Source organism: Delphinapterus leucas, chromosome 9, assembly GCF_059928025.1.
Source record: "Delphinapterus leucas isolate spDelLeu-1000000601 "Yukka" chromosome 9, BTC_Dleu_Yukka2, whole genome shotgun sequence".
Taxonomy (NCBI): domain Eukaryota; kingdom Metazoa; phylum Chordata; class Mammalia; order Artiodactyla; family Monodontidae; genus Delphinapterus; species Delphinapterus leucas.
The window spans coordinates 86,840,567-86,853,525 of record NC_143137.1 but is presented as its reverse complement, the minus strand read 5'-3'; the positions used below and the strand labels follow the sequence as shown (position 1 = coordinate 86,853,525).

Here is a 12,959-nt window from a genome sequence, read left to right as displayed (position 1 = left end):
CACCTTGTTTGCCTATGATGGGTCATCCCATTTTGTGGGCATGTTTTTCACTCATTTGCCATCAGCTGAAGACATTCTTGGGACAAAGAGGGAAGGGGCTTGGCAGGCAGGACAGGCAGAGTGACCACTGTTGTCAGTTTCACTCTTTGCCACAGTGGCATTCATGTCCCTGTGCCCTCTTCTTTCCCCCTGAAGAATCCAGCTTTCTCATCAAATTTCAAAGGATTGGTAGTATACAGACCATATTCTGTGATATCCCCCCCTTAAAAAAAAATCAAAAAAATACTAGAGGAACTTTATGAGTTGAAAATTAAAGAAGAATTCTAAAATAGCTTGGGGGCCAAAGAAAAAAATTAAAATGGAAATTAGAGTATAAAACTATTTCCAAGGTAATAGAGTAAAACAATAGAATGAAAAAATATTATAATTCATACCTTTTTTCTATCTTTTTCAAGTGTTTTCTCGAATGTCTACATCTCAGTGGGGATTAATTTTTTTTTTGGCTGCACCCCACGGCATGTGTGACATTAGTTCCCCCACCCGGGATCAAACCCACACCCCTTGCGTTGGAAGTACAGAGTCTTAACCACTGGACCACCAGGGAAGTCCTCAAAATATTATAATTCAGTTCAATAAAAGGCAAAGGAGGGCTTCTCTGGTGGCACAGTGGTTGAGAGTCCGCCTGCCGATGCAGGGGACACGGGTTCGTGCCCCGGTCTGGGAAGATCCCACACGCCGCGGAGCGGCTGGGTCTGTGAGCCATGGCCGCTGAGCCTGCGCGTCCGGAGCCTGTGCTCCACAACGGGAGAGGCCAAAATAGTGAGAGGCCCGCATACCGCAAAAAAAAAAAAAAAAAAAAGAAAGGAATAAGACACATAGAAGGAGAAATAGAAAGCTTGACATAATGGTAGAAATAAAATTTTAGAATATCTTTACAGTGAAAGCAAATGGAGTATGTAGTCCAGCCAAAAGGACTGTTGTTAGACTGACTATAAAAAGAAAATCACATACATGTTGTTTATGTGAGCACTATCTAAAGTTAAGAAAATACAAAACCTGAAAGTAAAATGATGAAAAGTACATAGGAAAAAAGATAAGCACCTAAAAGAATGCTGATATAGGTATATTAATACTAGAAAAAAACACACTTTAAGGCAAATTCATTACTTTTGAAAAAAAAGGACCATTAGATAATAATGAAAAGATTTAATTTGTCAGCAAAACATAATTTTAAATTTATGCATCAAATAACATAGATTCAAAAATATAAAGCAAAAACTAACAATTATAAAGAGAAAAAGACAAACTTCTTATAAGGGGAGAATTTTAGTACCTCTCTCAAGTAGATAAAAAATGTTTATAAGATTTCAGCAACACAAACAAGCTTGATCTAATAAATATATGTAGAATGGAGAGTGTAACGTTAAGCTTCAAAATACATGTTCTTTCAACACATAGAACATCTATAAAAAGTGTTTCGGGACTTCCCTGGTGGCGCAGTTGTTAAGAATCCGCCTGCCAGTGCAGGGGACGTTGGTTCAAGCCGTGGTCCGAGAAGATCCCACATGCCGCGGAGCAACCGCACCACAACTACTGAGCCTTTGCTCTAGAGCACACGAACCATGACTACGGAAGCCCGCATGCCTAGAGCCCGTGCTCCGCAACAAGAGAAGCCACTGCAATGAGAAGCCTGCTCATCGCAATGAAGAGTAGCCCCCGCTCGCAGCAACTAGAGAAAGCCTGTACACAGGAACAAAGACCCAGTGCAGCAAAAAATAAATAAATTTACTTAAAAAAAAGTTTCAAGACATTTTTGTCTTAAAAGACAAAAATGTAATTTGTAATATTAGAAATTAAAGTCTTAGCCTTTTGAATGCAGAGCTTCATATTTCGATCTATTGATACAAAATGCTTTTCTAATTGAAAAAATGTTTTATATTTGCTAAATGTAGTATTTTATATACATAAAATACTGTGGTAATCTATCCATGTGTTCATTTTAAAAAATTGTTTATAAAGTAATGACAGCTGACTGAACACTGCATAACAGTTTTCCCTGTGAAATTGTAATGGGAGGGAGTTCCCTGGCGGCCTAGTGGTTAGGATTTGGTGCTTTCACTGCCGTGCCCGGGTTCGATCCCTGGTCAGGCAACAGATCTTGCAAGCTGCGTGGCGCAGCCAAAATAATAAAAATAATAAAATTTAAAAATTGTAATGGGAAACATAGTGGAGTCTTTGCAGCATAATACGGTGAGCAAGGACTCTAGGTTTGAATTCTTGTTAAGCCACCTCCAGTTCTGGGATCTGAGGAAAGTTACTTAACGTCTCTAAGGCTCGTTTATAAAATGAGTATGATAGTGTCCACCTTGTAGGGTCAAGAGGAATAAATGAGATGCTGTGTATAGGTACTTGGTACGAAGCAAATCACTACTACTATTACTGTTTTTATTACTCAGAATGTTTACTGCATCTCAAGGTATTGATCTCAAGTTAAGTGAGCATTTTTTTATTCCTAAGACACATGATTAGGTATTACGGATACTGTAACTCTTATCCCTTATATTGCCACAGGCAGTTACAGGTCACCAAGTCTCCAGATCTTCTTGCCATAGCTGGCTTCTCTTTTTGGTTGGCCTGCAGGAGATGAGAATAAAAAATTGGGAGAAGAGAATGGGCTACTCAAAGAATTTCAGCTCTTGGGTCAGCTTTCCTTCTTGGATTTCAGAGCATTTAACACTTTTGTTGGCCTTATGCACGTGAAGTTATTTTGATTTTGACCTGTCAAGATACACTTTTGCTTTTGCCAGTATTAATCCACCTGGTGTTTTCCTGACTACGTAGTTGGTGATCAGTTTTAAAAGAAGACTAAGTCCAGGTCTGAAGGATGTATTTCTTACCTAACCAGATACCCAACTCTGAAAAAGGCCCACTTTCACATTTTAACTGCTCAATTCTCAAGGGAGTACAGATTTGCTATTCTGAGCTATTGAGATAGAAACTTCATAAATTTTTTATGGAGAGAAGGAATGTCCTTTGTTTATAGTTTTTAAAGGTTAGCAGTCATGTGTGTGTCATTAAATGAAATAAATTTGTCTCTAGTGGAGTCCTTAAAGGTTGATCATTGGTTTAACTAAGACTTTAAGCATATGTACAAATTTGTATATACAGATTTCAAAGTAGTCATATTCTTTGCAGCTGTCCTTGTGAATTCAGTTATATATCTTTATCAAAGTATAAAATGTTTCAGAAACAAGGGCATCATGTAATCTGATTAAACCATTTTCTCATAAAAATACTTTTTTATTTTTAGATTACCTCTTTAGTGACTCTTCAGCTATTAACCCTGGTTGGCCATGACGATCAGCTTGATGGGCCAAAATACAAATGCACAGTATCGCTGGACTTCATCAGAGCTATTGCTAGGTAAGTGTAGAATAATTGTTAACTTAAATGTCTTGAATTATGTAAATGATATACTAAATATAAAAATTAATCTTCTTTCTAATGTAATGTCATTAGTCATTTAAGAAAAGGTCATTTTAGTGCCAAGAATGCATAAGTTTCACTGTAGAATGAACCCTCTCATTAAATTTACAAATGACATAAAATTGGGAGAATTAGCTTACATGTTATATGGCAAAAAATCAAGATTCTGAGAGACCTTAACAGACTGGAATAATGGTCACATAGTAGGTAGGATTTAATGGGCAGTTGACTACAAAAACCTAGTATGTACTGTAGTGTATACAGAAGTCAAAATACAATTACACGTGAAACTTATATAATGTTAAAAACCATTGTTACCTCAATTAAAAAAACAAAACCAAAAAACCTCATAGGTACTAAAACAAGATGGAAGAGACCTGGCTTAAGTTCTAAGTATTTTAGATGACTGCAGGGTTTTAAAAGTCTTGGTGTCTTGTTCAAGGGATATAATAGGTCTACTATGTGTTGCCATAGGCAGATCAAATGTGGTATGCTGTGCTGTGCTTGGAGTTTTAAAAGGGGGCATTAATGAATGGGTACATGCTGAGGGGGCAGGAGGAGAGTAGTAGAATGAGGAACCATGTCACATCTGTGAGTGAGGGGCAAGGTGTGAGAGAAAAGGCTTAGGAAGGATATGGTAACCACCTCAAGTATTTCAGAGGCTGTCATGTGCAAAATGGATGAAACTAATTCTCGATAATTCTAGAGCATTAGAAATTCAAGGGAGGAAAGTATGTCTGTCAAAATGAAAGCTATCTAAAAATGTAATGAGTTTCCTCATGAAGAGGTGTACTTGCTGTTAGGCAAAATGTTCCAGCCATTATGGTTGCAACTGGATAACAGTTTGTCAAGACTCGTAGTAGAGGAGGTAGTGTGTGGGTAGCCTGGTAGGTGGAACAAGACAAGCCATAATGCAGTGTCTTCCCAACCTTTCTGAATATGATGATTCCATTTTAAAATCCTTTTAAAATTAATCATGGAAGTATTTTTGTATATTTCAAAATTAATAATATATAGGCATGGAACATTATTCAGCCTAAAACCAGTGCTTGACATAGGTATGGATTTGCAGATCTCCTCTAATGAATTTTACAGTTTCTTAAAGTTTCTGAAGTCCACAGCTTGGCAGCCTCTGCCCCGAAGTCTCTACTGAATTAAAAGTTCTGTGATACTGTGAAGCAGGTATTGAGACATTTTGATGACATGTAGACTCTGAAACTGGAAATGAGGGTTTTGAAATGTGTTGTTATGATAAAACTGGGCAAACTTTTACACTGAGGAAATTGAGCAGAAACTTTTTTGGAATGCATTCCACATGACCATAAAGCAGGAACTTTCTGTTTCTAAATAATGGTATTTAAAACTCTGTATCTTAAGAGCCTCTGTCAAAGGCATAACTTTTGAATGCTGAATGTTTACTTCAGGGATTTTGTCATGACTGTGTATGTGTTGAGTTCTGCCCCATCATAATCACGTACAGGACAGGTTTGTGAGTGCCCCATATGATGAATATGCAGTGAACCGAACTGAACTGTGTGTTGCTTAATCCACAGCATCATTGATATTAAACACTTCCAGAGAAGTGCACTTCCATTTACAACCTCAGAAGGAAGCAGGAATTGTAGACCTGGAATTTTGCCGTAGAACTTGGGAACTCTAACTTGCTTTGTTACATGTGTTTACTCTTTCTTACTTTCCATGGGCAGTGTCCAAAGAATAGTCACCTCCCTCTTTCCACATCTGCCCTCATCCACCTTCTCATCCCAGTGATGTTTTTGCACTTCTTTTCTGATGATTTAACCTGCCATTTTTTCCCTCCCTCCCCCATCCTTCTATCTTTCCCTAATATTCTTTGTCACTGCCTTAATGAAAACCTGATTCTTACCTGGAGATACTTTCCCTAGAGTATTCTCTACTGGTAGCTTCTTACTTTCTCAAACCCCAGTCCCTCAGGGTTGGATGCTCTTTAAGTGCTATCCTTTTTTCTTGTTGCCATTTCTAGATTGTTACTTTCCCCCAATTTCTTGTGAAAATGTGGGTTTCTTTGAGACTCTTGCAATCTGGCTCTATTTTCCTCTTCTCCTTATGACTGATTATCTTCTACCAGCCTCCCAGCCGTTCCACCTCATGTACTGAACAGTAGAGCATGTGGTTCATAGGTTTCTTTTCAACCTAGATTCTTGACTCTATTCAAACCACAAGTCCTAATGTCTGTATTCACTCTGTTCAGTATTCACTGTTTCACAGAGCTAAATCGAGACTATCAGTTGAGAACTGCTTCAGCTACCTACATTGGTGCCCATCTTCTGTCTTTCCTTTATCAGTAGGTTGGGATCCTCTTACTGTCTAAGGTGGATTCTTCCACTTCTGCTCTGAATTCCATCTCCTCCCTTTCACCAGAACCTTTTGCAGTCCTCAGACTACCTGTTCGGTTCTTTCAGGCACCCAACACGGTTGACCTCTCTCTCTGTCTCTCAGAACTCTCTTCCCCTAGAGCCCATGATTCCAGTCTTCTGGTTTTCATATTTATTCTTTGGCTGTTTCTTCTAAAGCTCATTTGCCAGCGTATCCTATCCACCTGACCTTTAAATGTAGCTGGTCCTTGAGGCTTGGCTCTTTTTTCTTTTCATATTATATTTTTTCCTAGGTAATTTTAGCTTTACCCCTGCTTCAACAACTATCTATGCACTAATCTTACTCCCCAGTTTTTAAAGGCCAGACCTTTTTTCTAATATTCTTGACCTTTATTGGATGTTTCCCACCTATATCAATGTATTTACAAAACTAAACTCAGCAATTCCTACCTCTGCTTCTGCCTGCCAACAAAAAAGGAGTGATGCAGCTTTCCTCCAGTGTTCCCTGGTTCAGTGACTAGCACTTCAGTCTGCCATGTTGCACAGGCCTGAAACCTGGGAGTTATTTTTGACATTTCTCACTCCCACACTCGCAATATCCAAGCATTAGTCCTTTTGAGCCTGTTGGGTCCCTCCTATTGTATCTCAAATTCATTCACTTTTGTCATTTGTTCTGTTAGCCCTCTAGACCAGACCACCATCATCTCTTCTCTGGTAGCTTCCTAATTGGTCTTCTGTCTACTCTTATTCCCTTATAATTTGTTGTCCACACTATTGCCAGAATGATCTTATAAAAATTTAATATCACCTTCCTACTTAAAAGTCTTTAATATCAATAGTTTCCCATAACTCTTAGGATAAAAGACAGAATGTTTAAAATAGCCGGCGAGGCCCCAGTGACCTGGCCCCAGCCTTTATGCCCAGCCATACCTGCCACGCACCTCTTCTCCCCTAGGTATTTGCACTTTAACCGCTCTGGCTGTTTTCAGTTCTTCATATAACACCATTCATTGCATATGCAGCACTTCCCAACTCCTCCTCTCCTTTATCTAGCTAACTGCTGCATAACCTTCAGATTTCAGTTTAAATGTCTCTTCCTTGAAGAAGCCATCTCAAACATACAATGACCTCCCATCGCTCACGCCTGCACACACACACTATAAACAGTTATACAGGTCCCCTTATCTTCTGAGACTTATCATTATTTTACGTAAGTAATTAATTCAGTAATTAGAACTTCCTCCCTACAGTATAAGTCCATGAAACTCAGAGCAGAGACTGTCAGTCATTGCCTTACTCAAACCCAGCGCAAGACTTTAAACTTAATATATGCCAAATGTCCAAAGTATTGCATGTTTTTTAAAAATCATGATTAGTAGTAAAACTTCAGATGAAAGGAAACAATTGTGGACTTGACTCTGGGGGCGGCAAGAAGAAGGGTGCTACTAAGGAGACAGAGTTTCATTCCAAATTGAGGTTTGGTGGAGATCAGAGATCCCGAGGATAGTTAGCAAAGATGAAGTAGGTAGCCCTAGTTCCAGACACCCGTGGCAGAGAATGAACAATTAGATCACAGGATACAACCTAAATATTCAAAGTAAGGGAATGGATCAGTAATTTATTATATATTCTTACAAAAAAACCACTGTGCGGTTATTTAAAATCATAATTTTGAAGGATAAAAACACAGGAAAACACTCATGATACAAGCTTAAGTGGATAAAATAGTTATATAAAAAGTTGTATATTATACAGGAAAGGTAGAAAAACCTAAGGCAAGGGAGTAATGGTCAAAATTGTCAGTTGCTGCCAAGAAATCAGGCCAAGTGTATCTGATTTAATGGTAAAGCAGTCATATGTAACTTTATCAAGAACACTTTCAGGGATACAGTGAGGTAGAAGTCAGGTTATAGGGCATTGAAGTAGTATTTATAAGAAAGTTGATGCAGTAAATAGGATGCTTTTTATTCACTTAAGATTTATTGTGTTGTCCATTATAATCCCTATGCTAGGCTTTGGGGATATAGCAAGAAGTATAACAGATTTGTATCCTATCCTCATGTGCCTACATTCTAGAATATTTTTGCTATAAAGAGGAAGAGAGGATTGTTACCTACTAACCAGATTGTGGGGTTGTGAGCAGGTAATTATTTTTTAAAGATTTGAGCATATTTAAATGCTGATAGGAAAGAACTCGTAGAGAAGGAGAGTTAATGATACAAAAGAGAGCTATTAATTTAAAGCACAAAGTCCTTGAAAAGGTGTAGAACATGGGATTTAGAAATATTAGTTAAAGAAATAGGCTTAGATGAGAGAGGGGAATCCCTTTGCATTATAACAAGAGGAAAAGGTGGATTCAGATGGAGCTGAATTGGGAGATTTGGTGGCAAGAAGTTGAAGAAGGTCTGATCTGATGTTTTCTATTTTGCCTGTAAAGGAGGAGGCAATATTGAGACTAAGGACAGAAGTACTAGCAGTTTGAGAGGAATATGGATATTTGAAATAGCTGCTGTGGGGAATGGGAGAAAGTGCTGACAAGGAAAGCAACTTGATGCTAGTGTTGAGGGCCCAGTTGAGGTCCCTGACCTTGAATTTACAGTGGCAGCAATCTGTGAAACTTGTGATCTTCTCCAACAGCATTCCATATGCCAGGTACTGGGACAGCAAAGGGCTGTAATTGAAATCACATAGGATTGGGGTTTTGCCAGGTGAATTCATTGGATGCTAGCAGATGAATGCTTGAAGTGACAAACCATGGAGTCTAAGCTAGGAAGGGAAGGAAGGAAGTAAAGCTAGTAGAGGGCTAATAGTTCAGTGCCTGGCACATAATACTCAGTAATTATTTGTAGATCAGGAGAAAGCGAAGAGAGGTTTGTAAACTAGTTGTCTCCACTGGAGGTAAGAGAGAGGGATAGTGTGCAGTGAAGTCACTAAAGCTGAGGTAGATCTTGGAATAGAGAGGAAGACTGAACGGGGTGCTGCATTATTAGCTGACTAAGAGGTGGTGACAGGGGGATAAAGGGTGGTTAGTGGAATGGTCTGAGACTCAGAGGAGCAGAGCTTTTTGCACAGGGACACCGAGCCCACCTGCCAGGACTGCCTGGGCTGCAGTAGAGTCTAACCTCACTGGAAAGATCTGAAGAAGAGGCTTGGTCCTTCAGGGGGAGCCAACTTTCAGTTAAGCCTGGAAGAGGAAAAAAACCATTCATTCATGGAAGAGGTAGAGGACATAGAGAATGTTCTTGACCAAGGAACAGTGGAAAGATTTGGACAGAGAAGCATTAGGAGGCTGGTTCCAGAAAGGAGCACAGAATATGGAGGTAGAGTATGGGAGAGGACAGATGACAAGAAGTGTATTAAATATTGTCCCTGGGTTGTTCTTAATGTTGACGGTAGTTAAAGTTTCTAATTTTTTCCCTCCACAGTCAGTGGGTAGACACTACAAAATAACTTAAGATTGCAACTTAAAGTTGTATGATTGCAAATTGTCTGAAGGACCAAGCTAAAAATAAAAAACTCAAACTGCCTACAAAAGTAAAAGGAAATAAAATAGTATCCTATGAGAAAAAAGTATTTCAATGTAGTAAAAGCATCAACAAAGTGAAATAAAAGGATAAAGGCAAAATTAAATCCTTAGATATATGCCATGTAATTAACTTGTATTAAAGTATTCTAAATTCTGGTTTAAGAATTACTCCTAGGCAGAGTGCCACCAACATTATTTTTGTTTATCCTATTTCTTTCTAGATGCTTACTTTAGAAAATAATTATCTGTGTTCTATGAGAGAGAGAATCTCCTGTAGTATTTAAAAACTATCTTTGGAATGTGTGGTTTAAGTTTTGATGTTGCCCTGTGGTTATTCTATCAAATTCTGCTGTGTCTTAAAATAATATATGTGGGGATCAGTTGGGTAAGTCACCTGTTTATACTGGGGGATGGAAGGATGATAGAGAAAGGTAGTCATACATCTTGGGCAGTAAATGTTTCTTAGAGAAATGATCTTACATATTCTTTTCACAATTGATTTAGTTTTTTTAGAAGTCCAAAAATCTTAACTATGATTCAGTTTACTTGAGTACTTCCCAGTGGCAAAGCAGAGAAATGGAATGTAGTGAACCTTTAAATGCTTAGTGTTTTTAAGTGTTTAAGTGTTTTTAGTGTAAATTGCTTAGTATTTTTAAGTCAGTCCATTCATTCTAAAAAGAAAAATTTATTGCATAAATTATGCTGCAGTGTTAAATAGATTATTAGATAAGATGGAGGAGTCCTACCACTAACAAATCACAGTATTTTCATTTGTTTATGTTCTAGTACTAGTCCATCATACAAACATTTCTCTGTAGCAATCACAACATAGTTGCAATTCTCTTTTCTCCTTACCTCTCTTAATATTGTAGTTATGGCTTCATATTGATCATTTTATATGGCTTTGAATAGTCTATCACATAATGTCTTCTGGTCCCATAGTGTTGGAATTTTAATTGTTTTCATCTTAGCTTCTAAACTTTTTCTTTTCCACTCAATGCAAAAAAAGAAAGAAAGAAAGAAAGAAAAAAATCCAAAAGACAATAAAACTTACTTAACACTAAGTTCACTTTGCCTTGTCACTTTAGGTTTATAACCTTAAGACCCAAAATCATTGTGGGGAAATGTGCCTGGAGAGATATACAAATTCAACCTTCCTTTTTACCTATGATTAAAAATAGCCTACTATGTCTGTTTCCTTCTAAAATCCTCTAAAAAAGATCTTTTCAACCAATCATGAAAAATCTTTTCATAATTTTTTAAAAAATGATTTGTTAGTGGTACCTTGTTACTAGTAAATTTGGTGGGGCTCTAGAGTTGAATGAAAGAAAAGGACATAAAAATAAACAGCTTTATGATATAATAACCATACCTTTTGTGTCTTTATGCCTGAGGATAAGTTTTTATTTTAGTAACTATATTTAGTTGTTTTATTACTGCTAATGATAACAGAATTGTTTTGACAGTGTTTTTATGCAATTTGGAAAGTTTTAGTGTTCTTTAAAGAGACACTATTGTAATGAAACAATTAAAGTACTCTTCATTCCATCATTAGGTACCACAATAGCCATAGCATCTCATTTGAGCTATTTTAAAATGTGTTTTCATAAGCAGTATCTATAGTTCCCCATTCCAGATTTTTAAAAATATTTGATATGTCAGTCATTTGCTTAGAAACTTTTTTAGAAAGTGTATTACAAAATGATAGACAAAAACACTAATTGATGATGGTTTAATAAATAAGAGCATGCAATTAGTGCATCTTTAAAGGCTGTTCTCACATGGATGATTATTTTTGTAGAACTGAATACTTTAAGGCTTTAATTTTATACTTATTGCTAGATCATTATATCTAATTATTTTGACCATTTATTCAAATAATAAACCTCCAAGTCTGAATATTTATAGTGAAGAATGAGTTTAGAGAAAGGAAAATAATTATATGTCTCTGTCTCCTGCTATTTTATTCTGCCTGCCATCAGAGTACAAAAATATACATTCACATCGTCTGTTTGTTGTATCGTATTCTTGTATCATACAGATTTAGTTACAATACATACACAGGTCAGCCAGTGTTAAAAGACTGAAAAGAATGAAAACTACAAATGAGGACAGATGAGCTATGCATTATGTAATGATAAAACAGGTGTTTTGGAAGATAAACAATGTTCAAAAGCAAAGAAGATTTAAATACTTCTGCATCTCTAATTACTTTATTCTGGTTATTAGACAAAAAGCAAATAGCTTTCAGATGAAATCCAAACTTTCTGTAGTATAACTGAAATACAGAATGTTGGATAATTCTAACTTCGTTTCCTTTTTTAGAAAAGCAAACTTTATGCGTTGGGGAAAAAAAACTTTTTAAAGAAACTCTGTTCCTAGTGACATTTAAAAAAATAATGTCAATTCTATCATGATGCTTTTGACAGTATCTTAGGATTGTTTAGCAATAGTTGTGAACTGTTTTGCATGTGATTCTCTGAATCATACATACGAAGCTGAGCAGTCTGGGCGGTGAGGATGCTAACATACTGTCTGTTTTTGTTTATAGGACGGTGAACTTTGACATAATAAAATACTTGTATGATTTCTTGTGAAAACAAGCTTCAAAGCCATATGGACACTGTGACAATGACTAAGCCAAGCTGTGTTCATCCAACTACTCAGTTGGCCAGGGAGAGGAGTTCTTTGGCTCTATTGGATTTGTCCAGACAGGTGCTGGCCCAGCATGGAATCTGATGAAAATACTCTGATTGGTCTGGGTGAATGTGAGCAGAAGACTATTTACCAGGGACCCTGGAGTATTTGGAAGGAACGTGTTAATTATAAACAGCAGGGTTTGAGCACAATCTGTTCTACTCTTAATGATGTTATCTTAACACTGAAATTGCCCGAAACCCATTTACTTAGGACTACATTTTACTCTGTGAACTATCCCCTGCACTTTGAATGTGCCAGCAGCCCTTGTATATAAGCCCAGTCTTTTCACTTCCTCTCCACAGGAGCCTCTGCAGTTGCTTGCCAAAGCAGATTTTCCTAAGGCCACCACTTTAAAAAATCATAGTTGCAAAATAGAATAAGTAGAAGTTTTTTGTTTTTTTTTAAGATCCAAGTTTGCATATGCTTATCTTTCACCCTGATTTTCTCAAAAGGCAAGGTAGTTTGATCAGATATAGGGGCAGCTTTCCACCTCTAAGCCTACTTGAGAACTGCAGTATGCTTAGGTGAGGTTTATCTGGTCACTTTTGCAATTAACTACCCAACATAGCTTTTTAATATGCATGATGGTTTTCTTTCCTTCTTTTAATCATTGGCCTTTAATAGTTCCACAATAAAATTTTTTCCTGTTATATATCAGTTATGAACCTTGGGTCTGATTTTCTTGTCTATTCATATTTTTTAAGACATTTTCTGTTAGCATGTAAATGCTTGAAAATTATTTTGAGCAGCTTTAAAGTGCTTAATTATGGAGCCTAGTTTAAATTTCAGTTGCATTTTATTCTTTCATTCTCTTTTTGAAGAAAAATTCTCACAATAGGCACCCCCAAATAGGAAGCCTTTTAATGTAGTGACTGACACTTTCTGGATCAAAG

General features: G+C 37.0%; 1 protein-coding gene across 2 annotated transcripts in view; it reads left to right on the top strand.

Moving 5' to 3' along the window:
• Nucleotides 1–12,723, top strand: part of ORC5 (origin recognition complex subunit 5) — a 72,826-nt gene extending 60,103 nt beyond the window's left edge. For both annotated transcript variants that reach the window (XM_089917772.1, XM_022554355.2), the window contains 2 exons: nucleotides 3,311–3,423; nucleotides 11,918–12,723. In XM_089917772.1, coding sequence (XP_089773898.1) covers nucleotides 3,311–3,423; nucleotides 11,918–11,963 — 159 coding nt within the window. In that variant the 3' untranslated portion in view covers nucleotides 11,964–12,723. The remainder of the gene's footprint in view (nucleotides 1–3,310; nucleotides 3,424–11,917) is intronic.
• The last annotated feature ends 236 nt before the right edge of the window (nucleotides 12,724–12,959 follow it).